This window comes from Zootoca vivipara, chromosome 17 (genome assembly GCF_963506605.1).
Source record: "Zootoca vivipara chromosome 17, rZooViv1.1, whole genome shotgun sequence".
Classification (NCBI taxonomy): Eukaryota; Metazoa; Chordata; class Lepidosauria; order Squamata; family Lacertidae; genus Zootoca; species Zootoca vivipara.
The window spans coordinates 29,316,030-29,331,955 of record NC_083292.1 but is presented as its reverse complement, the minus strand read 5'-3'; the positions used below and the strand labels follow the sequence as shown (position 1 = coordinate 29,331,955).

Here is a 15,926-nt window from a genome sequence, read left to right as displayed (position 1 = left end):
GGCTTGCCGATCAAAAGGTTGGTGGTTCGAATCCCCGCGACGGGGTGAGCTCCCCTTGCTCAGTCCCAGCTCCTGCCAACTTAGCATTTCGAAAGCACGTCAAAGTGCAAGTAGATTAAAAAGGTACCGCTCCAAGCGGGAAGGTAAACGCTGTTTCCGTGCGCTGCTCTGGTTCACCAGAAGCGGCTTTGTCATGCTGGCCACATGACCTGGAAGCTGGATGCCGGCTCCCTCGGCCAATAACGCGAGATGAGCACCACAACCCCAGAGTCGGTCACGACTGGACCTAATGGTCAGGGGTCCCTTTACCTTACTACCTAAGCAAAGAGTGGAGGGTTTTACAGAATTAATACTCCAACAGATATTGCCTTCCCATAAGGTTCCCAGGGAGATCCTTAAGCCAAAGCTTTGGGTCCGGCCCAGAAGAAGACCAGCATTTGTGTGTCCAGCTTCCAGCACAGCCCTGCCCTTTGCCTATTGTCCTCTGTCCTTACAAAGTGATGCTGCTTCCAAGTAGGTGGGGAGGGGGAGGACTAATCTCATTTGTCTCTTTGGCAACAGAGCAACCTTTTTGGACATGTAAATGGTGATACTTACTTAGCTAGGCAGCATTCTCTTACAAAGAAACTGGCCTGGCCGGTTCAGCAGCCTCTTCTACTAGATTCTAAACCTCCTTGGTAGAGAATCAGAGAATCATAGAGTTGGAAGAGAACACAAGGGGCCATCCAGTCCAATCCCCTGCCAAGCAGGAAACACCATCAAAGCATTTCTGACAGATGGCTGTCAAGCCTCTGCTTAAAGACCTCCAAAGAAGGAGACTCCACCACACCCTTTGGCAGCAAATTCCACTGTCGAACAGCTCTTACTGTCAGGAAGTTCTTCCTAATGTTTAGGTGGAATCTTCTTTCTTGTAGCTTGAATCCATTGCTCCGTGTCCGCTTCTCTGGAGCAGCAGAAATCAACCTTTCTCCCTCCTCTATATGGCATCCTTTAATATATTTTGACATGGCTATCATATCACCCCTTAACCTTCTCTTCTCCCGGCTAAACATGCCCAGCTCCCTAAGCCGTTCCTCATAAGGCATCGTTTCCAGGCCTTTGACCATTTTGATTTCCCTCCTCTGGACACGTTCCAGCTTGTCAGTATCCTTCTTGAACTGTGGTGCCCAGAACTGGACACAGAGAATCAGAGGCCTGGAAAGGACACACAGATATAATCGAGACCAAGACATACACTGCAAACCTATAACACTGTTAGGGAAAAGTGTGTACAATGTAAGGAATCCATAGAAAAGAAGAGGATGGAATGGGCTTCTGACTGACAAAACTGATTGTGAAACTGAAAACACACATTCCCCTGTGACCTGTGCTGCAACAGGCAAATAATAATACTGCCCTCTCAACAAATGGATTGGTGGTGCTTCTTTCTTCACACACCTAACACGATGCTTCAAAACCTAAGGTAGCAATTGCCAGGTCATTTGTAAAAGAAAAAGAAAAACAATGTCAGATGAAGCATGCGTTGTGTCTGACCTTTTAAATGACTGCCTTGGTGTTTGAAGCATAGTATTAAAGCATAGTATTAAAACAACACTAACAGTTTGTTTTAAGCAAGTCAAGTCACATCCTGCTAACCTGTTTATGGGGCACAAAACCTGATTCGTTTGCACAGCGTTTGCAAGGAGGCCTGGCGATCTCGGCTCTTTATTGAGCATTCATTCATTCTGGTTTCGTTGGCCTGGAGAGCATCCTACACAGTCCAGGGTATCTCCTCATCATTTTGCAGATTGCAAGGAAGTCCAGTTTGTGGGGGTGTGGATCTAGAATGCGAGGCCTCCAAATAGGGTTGCCAGACTCAATAGAGGACAGGACTTCTGTGCCTTTAATTGCCCTGCTCTCTTTTGAGTCTGGAAACCTTAAAGAGAAACCAGCAGACCCTGTGTTTACTTTCCAAGCAAAGGGTCTGCTGGTTTCTCTTTAAGGTTTCCAGACTCAAAAGAGAGCAGGGCAATTAAAGGCACAGAAGTCCTGTCCTCTATTGAGTCTGGCAGCCCTACCTCCAAATCAAGTTTAATTGTGCCACCTGAATTTGTCAATATGCGATTGAACCACACCCCACAGCGGCGACAGTCTGGAGGCGCCCAAGGAGCCCGGTGACACTTGATAGATTATCAGATCTGAAGACGCAAAGGATTTGCATCAAGTTGCTGGAACTCGGTGGACCTGAATCAGGTCACAACTAGGGATGGGACAATTTGGGTTTCTCTCAGTTTCTCGTTTTTTTCTAGGGTTTCAGACAGGGAATTTCCCCAGCCCTACTGAGAGATGCTGGAAACTGAACCTTGTGTGCAAGGAAGGAGCTCTATCACTGAGCTACACTCCTTCCCTAACATTATAGTCCTGCATTGTCATTTCTGCAGTCAGAATAAATGGCCTCCAGGTGCGTTCCTGCTCTAAAATTCTGTTTCTATTGCATCCCTGAGCAACAGGGAAGCATCTCTCCTTAATATTAGACCAGTCCTCAAGCAAAATTTAAAGGGGCTCCTGTGGCTGTTATTCAGTTTTAAACACATACAGTACACACATACCCATATGGAGTGCATGTAGAAGATAAATGCGTCCCACACCAAGCTCATAATACTCTCACAGCCAGAAAACTATACAGAGCAAAAAAAAACGAGGCCACGTTTAAACCTTAGCTGACCTCAGCAACCCCTCTTGTCACATTACAGGAAATTCTTCCTGAGCCTTCCCCCCCCCCCCCCCCGTGGAACTGGTTTAACAAGTGTCAATAAATATCTAAGCAGACTTGCCGAAAGGGTATCTTATGTACGTGAATGGGGACAGGTCTGTGTCAATGGATTCTGGAGTCAAGGTATTCATCATTTCAAAAGGAAGTCTCAGACAGGAAGGGCAATTAATAGCAGGTATTGCCAGGCGTCTTGATGGACGGACTTGCAAATGCGTTGGAGAAACATGACAGTGAGCATGATCTAATTCACATGCACAAGCACAACCCATTTTTGTGATATATCTGAGACATTTTTGGGGTGGTCCTTCTGTCAAGGGGCAGGTGGATAATTTCTGAGGTTTTAAAAGATGCCACACACCTTTGTTCTGGGCACCTCGGAGCAAGGAAACTCTGTTGCAACAGACCAATAGACTCCATTTGTATCTCTGACTTACAGCGGACCTCAAAGGACCCAAAGTCCCTTGATGGGGACTTGGGCTGTAAAAGCCAACTGTGTGTGTGTGTGTGTGTGTGTGTGTGTGTGTGTGTAGAACTGTGACCACAGCTGTGGCCTCAGACATGGCTGAGGTGTGCAGCAGAGGTGAGAGTCCCCACAGGCAGTAGTTGCCATCCCTTGGCCCAGCTCCCCCAGATACACACGTGGTAAGTGGGTCAGGATGTCTGTGCCTTTAGGCTTACACAAACATCCACCCACATGTGCAAACAAATGAGGATCTTGCAGAAAAGGAAGAGTAGCCACTGTTTGCTTTGCAAAAGAGTAAGCTGGTAATAATATATGAGCCAACCCCAGAGGGTGGCAACACTCTGGTTTGGAAGGAGCAATATATGAATCAGGCAGATAATAAACAAAGCTTGCTTGCCAGGATTTGGCGGGGTTTCACCGTTGACAGAGATTCTGATGTTAAACTAAGAGGCACAAACTGACTCACTGCCAGCCCTAAGAATAGATATGATATATTTGTTTGTTTGTTTGATATTTTATTGTTTTTAATATTCTGTTGGGAGCCGACCAGAGTGGCTGGGACAACCCAGTCAGATGGGTGACATATACCAATACATATTATTATTATTATTATTTGTGTGTGTGTGTGTGTGGCAACTGACTTTGCCAATTGCTTCCTCAAGGCTGCAAAAAAAGAGAGAGGTTATGGCTTCTGGTTCCGCCTGCAGGAATGGCTGACCTTTTTTCCATCCCTCCGACCTTCATGAGGAATTTGGCGGTTGCTAGGGGAGTAAATGGCAACCCCCTACCCTCTCCGGGGGTTACGGAGAGGGGCCGCTGGCCCGCGATGCCCCCAAACCCACTCCGATTGTTTAAGGAGTGGGGGGGGGCTTGGGCTGAGCACTCATGAGGAATGTCGGAACTCCCGGACGCCAAACTGCATGGCGGGATCTCCATGATTAAAGAAGATAATTAGGTTTAAATTCATGGACACGCTTCAGAAGGAGGGGCAGAAGCTCTGTTTACTGCCGAGGAATTTACGCTGCTGAGGGTGAGGAGTCAAAGGTTGTATTTTATCTGGAAGAAGGATTGATGGGGACGGAACGACAAGGGAAGTGAGTTTTTTTTATTTTTTTCATATACTCTACGAGTTACTCCATACCTTCCCGGACGTGATGTTCTTGCTTGTTTGGAACGAATGAGAAATAAAAGATATCTGTGGGAGTTGAACTTTATAAATTGTTGATATTGAGTATACTTTTTGAAGATGTAAAATTGTGGACGAGAGAAGCCCCCCTCTAATTGGATAGAAGGAGTGCCTGGAAAGCGTTCGGAGGATTTATGAGGCATGACGCACTTTGAATTTGAGCAGCGACCTGAAGCTAAGTTCAGCTATAAGGCAAGGAGAGCCACTAATTTATCAAGAGTCTATGCATAAGGTGACGGCTGGGTCTCCGGCCTGGAAAAGCTGTAAATTTCATAAAGATCGTTAATGAGAAGAAAATGAAAGTGACTTGAGTTTTCTAAGATGGCGCTGCTCAGTGTTGAAAGACCGACGCAACAGGGACGCTCCAGACCAAGAAGATTTATGGGGAGGCCGGACTGATCAACTCACACAGGAGAAAGAACATATATGAAATCTCGTTTGATACTTATCTCAGCAGCTGGGGAAAAAATCGGATGAAAGAGGAAAACATCTTTGTGACTGTAGGGGAAAGATCGGGACTATTACAGACTTTGAGTGATGATTTGGACATTAGAAAAAGACGGCAGTGAGCAGTTGCGAGGAATCCCCAATTTCTTGAAGCATGGGAACCCCGAAAATTTTAGATGATTTGGCATAACATTCGGTCTGATTGATATGTATTTGTATAATTTGAAATAATGGATGTGATATAATTGTTTTTAATTGGAAAATTAATAAAAATATATTATAAAAAAAAAGAGAGAGAGGTTATGATTTGGTGAATATATTGGCGGTAAAATCATTCAACGTTAAACCAGACCCACACAATCATGATGCTCTGCTCTTCCTCGATAGAAGGAAGCCGCCTTGATATGAGGCAGACCATTGGTTCAGCATAGATGCTGTTTCAAGCCACGCAAATCTCTGAGTGGTGAGAAACTCCAAGGCTTTCCTTGGAATGAAGATCAATGGAGACTGTGGTGTCTTTAGGAGATATGGTTTTATTTACACATAAATATAACCAGCGCGTAGGATGGAGGGGCCCACAGCATTAACACCCACAAAAGATCTTGATTCTTCAGCAGCCTCTTGACCCCCCTCCTTGGCTTCAGCCTCAGAGTTTGAACAGCTCCCTGTCACAGGCTCCTCCTGCTCACTAAACCCTGTTGCCCATTCAGCATCTCTCCTCCCAATCTCCTTCCTCCGACCTCTCCTCCGTGTCCCACCATGAATCCCTGGCTCTGAGCCTTCCTCCTCTGGGGTTTCCCTGGCTGGTGCCTCCCACCACCCCACTTTATCCAGCCAGTTCCTGACACATGGAAACATTAAGCAATTCTGTCAATGCATTAATGTTAATGTATTGCATGCATTAATGTACATTATTATTATTATTATTATTATTATTAGTAGTAGTAGTAGTAGTTTGCTGCTCGCTGCTTTTCACCGTTCTCACCTGTCGATTGGAAAAGAAGCTGCTCGGTCATTTCTTTTAATCATTTATTTGTTAAATTAAGGGAAGCCCTCGTTTCTTCCAAACGTGGGCTACAGCAAATAATTACATTCAGTCACATTTAAATACATAAAAGCATACAATGTACAATCAGTTCAAATAATCTGGAGCAGAAACCATGTCGAAGGTTGCAACCAGCCTGTCGCAAATGTATGGTGGAACGAAAAGGTCTTTTGTGATTTTTCAAAAATCCAGAGGGGTTTTTAATTTGATGAACTTCTGTGAGCATCGAACCACTTGGAGGGCTGGTTTGGCCCAGTTCTTGGCAGACAGCAATGGGGAAAGGGGGAATGGGGCTGGCAGAAGTGGAGCAGAAGTTATAACTTCCTTCTCAAAAGGTATATTGTTAGAGCAGGAGCGAGGAACCCTTTTGAGCCTGAGGTCTGCTTTCCTTTTGTAGACAACCTTTCTAGGGCCATATGCCAGTGGTGGCTGAGGCCCGAGGCAAGCGTGAACCGAGCAACTAGTGTAAATTTTACCTTGGTACTGTAGGCTAGTTTCTACACTCAACCACAAACAACCCATCCTCCATCTTGGAAAGAGTTCAAGGAGACATTCCAGCTAGGCAAAGACACTGAGGGGGGCTAAGCAGAGTCAGAATGAGGAGGATTCGGAGGGCTAGAGAGGCCTCAAGGCCTAAAGCTCCCCATCCCAGCATGAAAAGACCTGACCACTTAGAGGTTTTATTACAATCTAGCGGTACAGGGATTGTGTGAAATAAATAAAATCATTATGTCATTTGTCTCTGGCGGCTGCGCTTGAAATCCATTCACGGCGCACAATTGCGTCCAGCACACAGTTCAGGAATGTTCTGTTGGACCATCAGTTGCGGCAGTCTATACTAAAAGGCCATCTCTGCTCTTGGCTGGCACCATCACAGGAACGCCTCCATATTGCCCAGGATGGCCTCGCTTGCCCTTCTCAGACGTGGTAGAGCAGCTTCCTCCATTATTTGGGCCAGCAGCTGATGGCGAAGATGTCGCCTGGGGCGAGGAAGGCACAGAAGGAGCGTAGTGAACCCTGGCCTTTGTCGTGAAGGTGGTCGAGCAGCCGCCATGGGGGGCCTCGCTTTTCACGCCGCTGCAATCCACGGGCTGCGCCTCTTGGGCTGGGGAGATAATCTCGTTGCCTTCCTGCTCCTTGGGAGGGCCGTACTTGCGGCGCTGCATGAAGCTGATGTTGTGGGGCATGAAATCTAGGACGGATCGTATGCTGCTGTTCCGGCTTCCGCCTCTGGCCCGTGGGGGCGCCGTGTCAACCCTGCGAGGGGAAAGAGTTCTCTGTTTCACTACAGTATTTAATTTCTTTATACAGTGGTGCCTCGCTTAACGAATGCCCTGCTTAACGGAATTTCCGCTTAACGAAAGGATTTTTCGAGCGGAGGTTGCCTCACTATACGAATCCGTTTTACGAAAAATTCGTCTATCGAATTGCGGTTTCCCATAGGAATGCATTGAAATTCAATTAATGCATTCCTATGGGCAAAAAAAAAAAAAATTCAAAAAAAATTCAATGCATTCCTATGGGATTCGCTAGATGAATTTTTCGTTATAAGAAAAGACCCATGGAATGAATTAAATTCGTCTAGCGAGGCACCACTGTATATTTATCATTTCTATCAACAACAACAACAACAACTGCAGCTCAGGCCAGCTGACAAAGGAAACAAATGATTCGTACCTCTGTTGAAAGAGGATGTGGCTGGGTAAGGGAGCTTGGCCTTGGGAGAGTCTCAAGGGCCAGAAAGAAAGGCCTGGAGGGCCACATTTGGCCCCTGGACCTAAGGTTTCCTCCATGGAATGAAGACCCCCTTTCAATGTTCTGCAGCAGGAAGCGGCTTAATGACGGTAGGCTTACGACACGGACCTCCCACCCCCACAAACCCCTTCCTCTCATATATTCCTCTTGCTTCTAGTCACCTTATCTGGTTGGCCTCTTCCTTGTAACGCCTCTTCCTGCAGCAGCAGATCAGTCCCACGACGAGACACATGAGGAGGGTCAGAAAGAGCAGAGAGCCCAGGACTACTCCCACGATGATGCTCACTCGGTTGGACTCTGCAAGGGAGGAGAATACCATGGAGAACAATGAGCTGAGATGGAATGGCTAGGAGGTGCTAAGCTTGATGGCTTTTGATTGACTGGCTAAGTGTCATCTACCCTGATTACATTTCCGAAATCTGTCTGCGATTTCAAAAATTTAAAATAAAGGCAAGGGGGATATGGAAAATGAGTCCAGAAGCCAAGATGGAGGATAGTTCCTTATGCTAAGATTTAATTCCCCTGGAGTTCTCTGCACGACCCTGAAACTTCTGAAGATGATTATTTCTGAAGACCAGTTTCTGGAAACTGCAGGGGAGGAGAATTACTGGTACTGCTTGCGGGCTTTCCATGCATATAACTTGTGGGCTTTCTGTGCATAAAACTTGCTTTTCGGACTCTGCCAGACAAACATGAGATTTGGTATTTGGACAAAATGAAAAATGCTACTCTCTTACCCTTTGAGAAGGAGATCTCCACAACACACCTGGCCGATCCGACTTTGTTGGCCACACTGCACTGGTAAACACCAGCGTGGTCATTGGATAGGTTCTCAATGATCAGGTCACCGGGATTTGGGCCTTGAGAGAGAGAAAATCCAGGAAAAAACAGTTACGATAAGCTCACATAGATCTAGGTTACGCTCCTCCATGATGACTTCAAGATGAGCCAGGCAAGCTTTGCACAAGACAAAATACAGCCGTACCTCAGTTTTCGAACAGCTTAGTTCCCGAACGTGTTGGCTCCCGAACGCTGCAAAGCCAGAAGTGACTGTTCCGGTTTGCGAACTATTTTTGGAAGTCTGGCGCTGCTTACGCGCCTTCTGATTGGCTGGAGGAGCTTCCTGCAGCCAATCAGAAGTCGCGATTTGGTTTTCGAACGTTTTGGAAGTAAAACAGACTTTGGGAACAGATCCCGTTTGACTTCCAAGGTACGGCTGTAGGACTTTACCTTTTGCTGATCATGGCACACGTGTTTGTGGAATGGAGTCCACTGTATCAGATGCATGAAATGTAATCTGAAGAGTGTGTTCACATGTATCTATCTAACTAAATTGGCGGAAGGGGGAGAGGTGTAGGAGACATATGGAAATAGGATTGGCAAAAAAGTTAAGCCTGTGACCAACTCACCCCTGTAAGGAAATATGTAGCTATTGTATTTGTTCAGGCCCAAATGCGTGTTAAGTTCAGCAGTTTCATGCTGTCAAAGTTTTAGTTTGCAGTCTTTATCCCTAATTTGCTTTCATTGCTTCCCTTAACCCAAGGATTTTGTAAATTCATTTTTCATCTTGCAATTTCTCCTCAGCTTCATTTCCTGTACAAGCATCTTTCCTCTACTCCAGAGGTGGGGGACCATTTTCACCTGGAAGGCTGCATTCCTTCCAGAGGTGGGTGGGGGTGGGAGGAGCCAGAAGCAAAAGTGGGTGGAGCAATGGATGCAAATTTCACCTAGGCTAGTTTCTGCACACACTCATGCACCCGCCTCTTTCTTCCATCCACACAAGCAAAAGACAAGAAGCCCAAGGGCCAGGTAGACTGGCCTGGAGGGCCACAGTCAGTACCCGGGGCTTGAGGTTCCTCATTCCCAGTGTTGACCTGCCACTCCAGAGCAGCAAGCATCCCACACACTCCCCATTACTTCCTGGTTCTTACCTTTAATGGTGGTAGCGGAGAGCCAGTTCGCAAAAGGGCGATCTGTGACTTTGGCCCACTGGTACATGAGTGGGGAAGTGCCAGAGTTTGAGGAGCAGCTCAAGGTGACTTTCTGGCCCAAGGCTACCTTGCCTACAATTGAGCATTGTGGGTTGGATGGTCTCGCTGATGGAAGGGAGAGAAAATGTCCTCAGTTAGTAAGTCTGAAGGAAAGGAGGTGGGGGGGGGAAGGAATGAAGAATGTTGGGTGACTACCGGAAACTCTGGCACCGCCAGTACGTTAACCATAGGACCCGAGGCCCACCAACATGTGGGATGTAACACAAGCAGTCAAGTATAACACTTCCTGTTTGCCCAGAGTGGGGGGGGGGTGTTACTCCAGCCAGGAGGACTTCCTATCACACCTAGTCTGGAGCATCCTCCCCCTGCATGTGACCAGGTAGATAGACGTGACCCTGTGAGACCCTGTAAAAGGGCCAGCCAGGCAGCCATCTTTCTTGTTTGACTCTTGATCTCTTGATGTATTTTGCTGTCTGCTGGCTGTCAGCCAGCAGCACATGAGCTCAATCCCCACATGGGATGAACTCAAACGCTCTTCTGCAACTCCAAGCTAAAGCCTGCCTTCCGGGAACCAGCTGTGAACTGAATGTAAGTAAACTTCTCATCATTACTTCTAAAGAAGACTGTTGTGTCTTTATTCTTTTTAAGAGAGAGCAAAGGGGATTTACAGTACAGTGGTGCCTCGCTAGACGAAATTAATTCGTTCCACGGGTCCTTTCTTATAGCGAAAAAATTTGTCTAGCGAATCCCATAGGAATGCATTGAATTTTTTTTTAATTTTTTTTTGCCCATAGGAACACATTAATTGAATTTCAATGCATTCCTATGGGAAACCGCGATTCGCTAGACGAATTTTTCGTAAAACGCATTCGTCTAGCGAGGCAAGCTCCGCTCGAAAAATCCTTTCGTTAGGTGGAAATTTCGTTAAGCAGGGCATTCGTTAAGCGAGGCACCACTGTACCAGGATCAAAACCAATCTGGGCAAGACAGATTGGATTGCTTAAGTAAAGAGATTCAAACGACTCTACCAACTAGCTTCCTGCTATATACTGGGGGATGTATTCTGCTACTGACTCACTAGCGTGAGTGAGGAAGGATAATATTTAATCAATATAGCCTCTCCTACTATCCACAACATTTTCACAAAACATACAAAGAGGGGGAGCATCTATTCCAGCATCCTGCGGCCCCAGCCATATGACTCTGCAAAGCAAGGCAAGTCCCTCAAAACCAGAGCAGTCCCGGACCTCTTGCTCTGCCATGGGACCACAGTCCCTTTTTCTGCATCAGCAGGACTCACCTAGCACCATGACGGTCACCTTGCGGGTGGCCACTGTGGTCTTCTTCACCTTGCATTCGTAAGTTGCCGAGTCGGAAATCTGAACATCCTGCAGGTTGATGGAGGCATCATACTGGCTGGGGTCTTGGATTGCAAAGGTCACCCGCTGCTGCAGGCCAGAGCAGCAGTCGTGGCTGGAGCCCCCGATCACCATGTTCTGCTGCTGGCCAGAGTTGCCAAAATGTCGTGAGTCGTGGGCTGCAGAACCCCCTCTCGTCTGCAGGTAATGGTAGCCAGGGTGGATTACCTGGTGATTGTTGTAGCTCAGGATCTGGTGGGCAGGAACCAGAGAACAACACCGCTGAATCAACAGAGGAAGATTTCCAAATTGCTTATGTGGTCACAGATCAGATCATCAGATCATTCGCAAGCAAATAATAATAATAATTTATTTATACGTCACCCATCTGGCTGGGTTTCCCCAGCCACTCTGGGCGGCTTCCAGCAGAAAAATAAAATACAGTACAGTAATCTATTAAACATTAAAAGCCTCCCTAAACAGGGCTGCCTTCAGATATCTTCTAAAAATCTGGTAGTTGTTTTTCTCTTTGACATATGATGAGACGGCATTCCACAGGGCGGGCGCCACTACCGAGAAGGCCTGGTTCCCTGTAACTTGGCTTCTCGCAGTGAGGGAACCGCCAGAAGGCCCTCGGTACTGGACCTCAGGCAGAACGATGGGGTGGAGATGCTTCTTCAGGTATACTGGACCGAGGCCATTTAGGGCAGGGGTCCCAAAACTAAGGCCCGGTGGGCCGGATGCGGCCCACATGAGCCAATTGTGCAGCCCCCAACGACCCCCGCCACCCACCCTTACCGGCACGCCTCAGTGCGGTTGCCCATCTCCAGGTCGGCGCAGCGCCAGAAATAGCTTGTGTGCATGCACACAAGCTATTTCCAGCGCCGCGCCAACCCGGAAGTGCACCGGAAGTGCATGCGCAGAAGCCATTTCTGGCAGCACCCCACGCCAGAAAAAGCAAGTGTGCACGCATATGGGAGCGTGTTCCCCCGCCCTCCGGCCCGCCGCACAATCGACGCCGGAGTAACCGGCCCAAAGCCGGGTAAGTTTGGGGATCCCTGATTTAGGGCTTTAAAGGTCAGCACCAACACTTTGAATTGTGCTCAGAAACGTACTGGGAGCTCCCAGTCACCAGTCTAGCTGCCGCATTCTGGATTAGTTGTAGTTTCCAGGTCACCTTCAAAGGTAGCCCCACGTAGAGCGCATTGCAGTAGTCCAAGCGGGAGATAACCAGAGATGCACCACTCTGGCGAGACAGTCTGCAGGCAGGTAGGGTCTCAGCCTGCGTACCAGATGGAGCTGGTAGACAGCTGCCCTGGACACAGAATTGACCTGCGCCTCCATGGACAGCTGTGAGTCCGGAATGACTCCCAGGCTGCGCACCTGGTCCTTCAGGGGCACAGTTACCCCATTCAGGACATGGGAGTCCTCCACACCTGCCTGCCTCCTGTCTCCTGCAAACAGTACTTCTGTCTTGTCAGGATTCAACCTCAAGCAAAACAACACCCTCCTCCTCCTTCACAAAACTATATTTGCTTTCCCCTTGGTATTCCACAGATTATTTTGCCTGAGGAGGTGGGAAACTGATGGCGCTTCTCATGTCAGGCGGTAACAGTTTTGCCAATTGCATAGAGGTAAACTCAGTGGGGTTACAGATGGGTAAACCTATCAATTTCATTTTCTCTCCATTTCTCATTTTGATCTATTGTTTACTTCATAAAAATTATACACCTCTTGATTGCAAAAACAGTTTACAAAGAGGAAAAAACAATAAAATGGCCAGTAATTCCAATCTTAAATTCAGTCCTCCACGTTTCTGCATTGATTTGCATTTTTTAAAAAAGTCTTCATGGAAATTCGTTAGTTCATTCATGAAAAATGTCCCCCAGCCCCTGTTCTAGTAGACTCTTGAGTTTCCTGTTTGATAGGGAACAAAGAGATCAGGGTCCACTACAGTTCTGACCATAGCTGCCAAGTCTCCTGTTTTTCACGGGAAACCCCCGTATTTTAAACTGTTTCTCGCTGGCAGCCCGGATTGGAAAAAAATCCCGTAAATCCCCCGGATTTCCTACCTGCCAGGGAGGCTCCATTTTGGGTCCTGGCGGCGCCCGATTTCCGGTGCCCAGACATGGGTAGCGCAGCACTGGAAGTTGCTTCTACGCGTGTCCGGACATGCGTAGAAGCGACTTACGGTGCTACGCCGCTGCTGATCCCGCATTTTTCAGTGGGAGACTTGGCAGCTATGGTTCTGACAGGTTCCTGTCCTGAACAGGCTGTAGTTGGGTTCATCCTGGTTCAGTTCACTTCTGGTACCACACAAGAGGCCAGATGTTTTGAAACCAACAGCTGAGCTCGACCCACGTACTCACCACGTTGTCCAGGTTTGTGGGGTCAGAGTTCATCTGTGTCCATTCGATGTCCAGGTCGCTTGGGCCATGGTCTTGCGGTTCCAATTCGTAGGGGCAGCCGAGCTTGATCGTCTCGCCTTCTGCCAGGTAGATCACCTCCCGGCCCTTGGCATTGATCTTCACAGCAGGTAAAAGAGCTGGTGGCCAAAAAAAGAGAGAGGTATGTACAGCAGCCTGAGCGTCCAGAACCGGCTGCAACTGGTAATTAAGCTCATCCCACAAAGGAAGCCTTTATATATGGCACCCAAGTGTGGAGAACGATTCAGGCAAAGCATTTGGCTCAGCTCTTTAATCTCTGTAGCCCAATGGAGAAGTTCTGAAATCGGGGCCAACAGATGTGTGGTGGTCCACACATTCCATGGAAAAGTCATAAATATGCATACTTAGAATCATGGAATTGTAGAGTTGGAAGGGACCCCCTAAGGTCATCTAGTGCAACCCCCTGCAATGCACAAATGATTACTAATAGTCATAATTACTGCTACTAAATATGTTTTTATTTGGTTTCTATCTTGCCCTTTCTCCCAAAGGATCCCAAAGTGGCAAATACATAAATAATAAAACTTTTTTAAAAAGAATTCTAAAAGCAAAGAATTCTTTCTACCAGTGATCTCAGGGTTGCCAGGAACAGTGTCTTTCAGCCATCAAATGCCGAAGCGAACAAGAATGCTCTTAAAGTCTACCGAAAAATGAGGGAGGAAGACACGCCTGACCAGGAAGGACATTCCATAAATAGGGAGCTGCTACTGAAAAGGCCCTGTCATGGGTGAATGGAATTGGGCACCACCAACAAGGCATCACTTGCTAATTGTAAGGTTCAGGGTGACTGATGATGCTAATTAATTAATTAATTGTTGTTATTTACAGTAAAAACCACCAACCACTGATACAGGGTTTAAGAATTATTTATAATCGAGACAAATTGAAAACACATACAGTGAGATTTTGAAGGAAGGTGACAGCCGAAGCTCTGCGTTTTATATTAGAATCATAGAATTGTAGAGTTGAAAAGGGACCACAAGAGTCATCTAGACCAACTGCCTGCAATACGGGGATCTTTTACGCAACATGGGGGTTGAGATCAAGAGTCTCATGCCCTATATTTTTTGTTCGCTTGTTTTAAAAGAATTCTTTGCACGACGAAAACCAGTAGATATAAGGGAGAAGGATCCCGGTCTCTCTCCCTGACATGCTACAATCCTATATTCTGGGATTCCCACCCTCATGAACAAGCTTCAAAACTCTTGACACCCCACCTGCCTCCCGCAGCCTCACTTCAGTTTTACTGCATTTCCACTTCTGTCTATGCACCCCCTGGAAGATAACTGAAACTGGGAGCTGTATGGAAGGAACAAGTCTTCACAAAACGACCCTCTCCCTGTTTTGTTTTGTTTTTAGCTCAGTCCAAATCCTATTACACTCATTGCTTCTTATATTCACTATGCGCGCCTGTCACTCTCTCTCACACACACACTTTTGCAACAATAAGGACTAGAAACTTGGTGTGTGTGTTTTTAAAGGTATGCTTTGTGGCAAAACCGGGGCAGTTTACACCATTACTCCAGCCTCAGAAAACAAAATTTATTAGGGCTTCCTGACTGTCACTTTCTTGCAGGAGCGATGCAATCCCATAGCAGCAAATTCAGCCTGTTCAATGAAAGTTGCTTTGGTGCCCTCGGGCAACAAAAAAAAAACAGCTTCCCCCACAAAAAAGCAGACCTTTTTATAATATGGAAAGCGAGGGAGAGATGTACGGGAAAGTGCTGAAAAACACTTGCTTGGAGGCAAGTCTAACCTCTCTGCAAACAAATGAAAAGGAATGCTCAATAAATGCTCAGCGTTGTCTGACCTCGCAAATAAAAGGGTTTGCCTGCAAGCAACCTGTGTGCGCTTGAATGCCAGCAACCATGCTATCAAACCACATGCAGAACTCTTTTTTAAAACAGAGGAAGAAGAAGAAGAAGAAGAAGAAGAAGAAGAAGAAGAAGAAGAAGAAGAAGAAGAAGAAGAAGAAGAAGAAGAAGAAGAAGAAGAAGAAGAAGAAGAAGAAACATCCATCATTATCCTCTGGCGCTACCCAAAGGCTCTTACCTGGCGTCAAACACAAAAGGAAGATCCGCAGGCCCCATGTCCCAGCCATAATTCTGCAGTGTATTCCGGAGCAGCAAATATTTCTCAAGGGCTGGGTAGGTCTAAGGCAAGGTGAGCTTTGAGTAGAAGTCCTCGGAAGCTCAGGGTTTTTGATCTCCTTGGCCTGGCTCCTCCCCTCCGGGTGCAAATGCCTTTGGGGTGAATTGAAGGCACACCGTGCAACTCCCAAGGGATGAGTGCTGCCTCTCCCCACCCGGTTTCCCTTCCAGAGATGCTCTTACTCAGTCGTTAAATGACAACTGTATACATCCTTTCGCCTGAAGTGCCAGCACAGCCTTATTCATACCAGTGAAATCATGTCTCGGGGGCTATTTGACTTGGCATTTGGAAGGACAGCAATGGACGGTGACGTCCAGAGAAGGGATTTTGG

The 15,926-nt window shown here is 47.0% G+C and overlaps 1 protein-coding gene across 2 annotated transcripts; it reads right to left on the bottom strand.

The window, feature by feature from the left end:
• Nucleotides 1-5,827: 5,827 nt before the first annotated feature.
• Nucleotides 5,828-15,357, bottom strand: LOC118076229 (V-set and immunoglobulin domain-containing protein 8-like). 2 transcript variants are annotated; one of them, XM_060269670.1, is made up of 6 exons: nucleotides 13,367-15,357; nucleotides 10,940-11,279; nucleotides 9,580-9,744; nucleotides 8,386-8,508; nucleotides 7,810-7,945; nucleotides 5,828-7,150 (listed from the first exon to the last, which is right to left on the bottom strand). In XM_060269670.1, exons 1-6 carry the CDS (start codon nucleotides 13,397-13,399, stop codon nucleotides 6,727-6,729), a joined length of 1,221 nt encoding a protein of 406 aa, XP_060125653.1. In that variant the 5' UTR covers nucleotides 13,400-15,357; the 3' UTR covers nucleotides 5,828-6,726. The 2 variants fall into 2 exon arrangements, with proteins under 2 accessions (XP_060125653.1, XP_034954747.2); XM_035098856.2 differs by having other exon boundaries at nucleotides 5,829-7,150; nucleotides 10,940-11,249.
• Between the last annotated feature and the right edge of the window lie 569 nt (nucleotides 15,358-15,926).

What these genes read in the sequence shown, in the direction of transcription:
- LOC118076229 (XM_060269670.1), bottom strand. Translation starts at nt 13,399, where the DNA reads ATGAACTCTGACCCCACAAACCTGGACAACGTG. An exon ending in CTCCGCTACCACCATTAAAG is followed by an intron (nt 8,509 to 9,579) that starts GTAAGAACCAGG and finishes CTCTCTCTCAAG; the next exon opens with GCCCAAATCCCGGTGACCTG. An exon ending in GGAGATCTCCTTCTCAAAGG is followed by an intron (nt 7,946 to 8,385) that starts GTAAGAGAGTAG and finishes CCTCCCTTGCAG; the next exon opens with AGTCCAACCGAGTGAGCATC.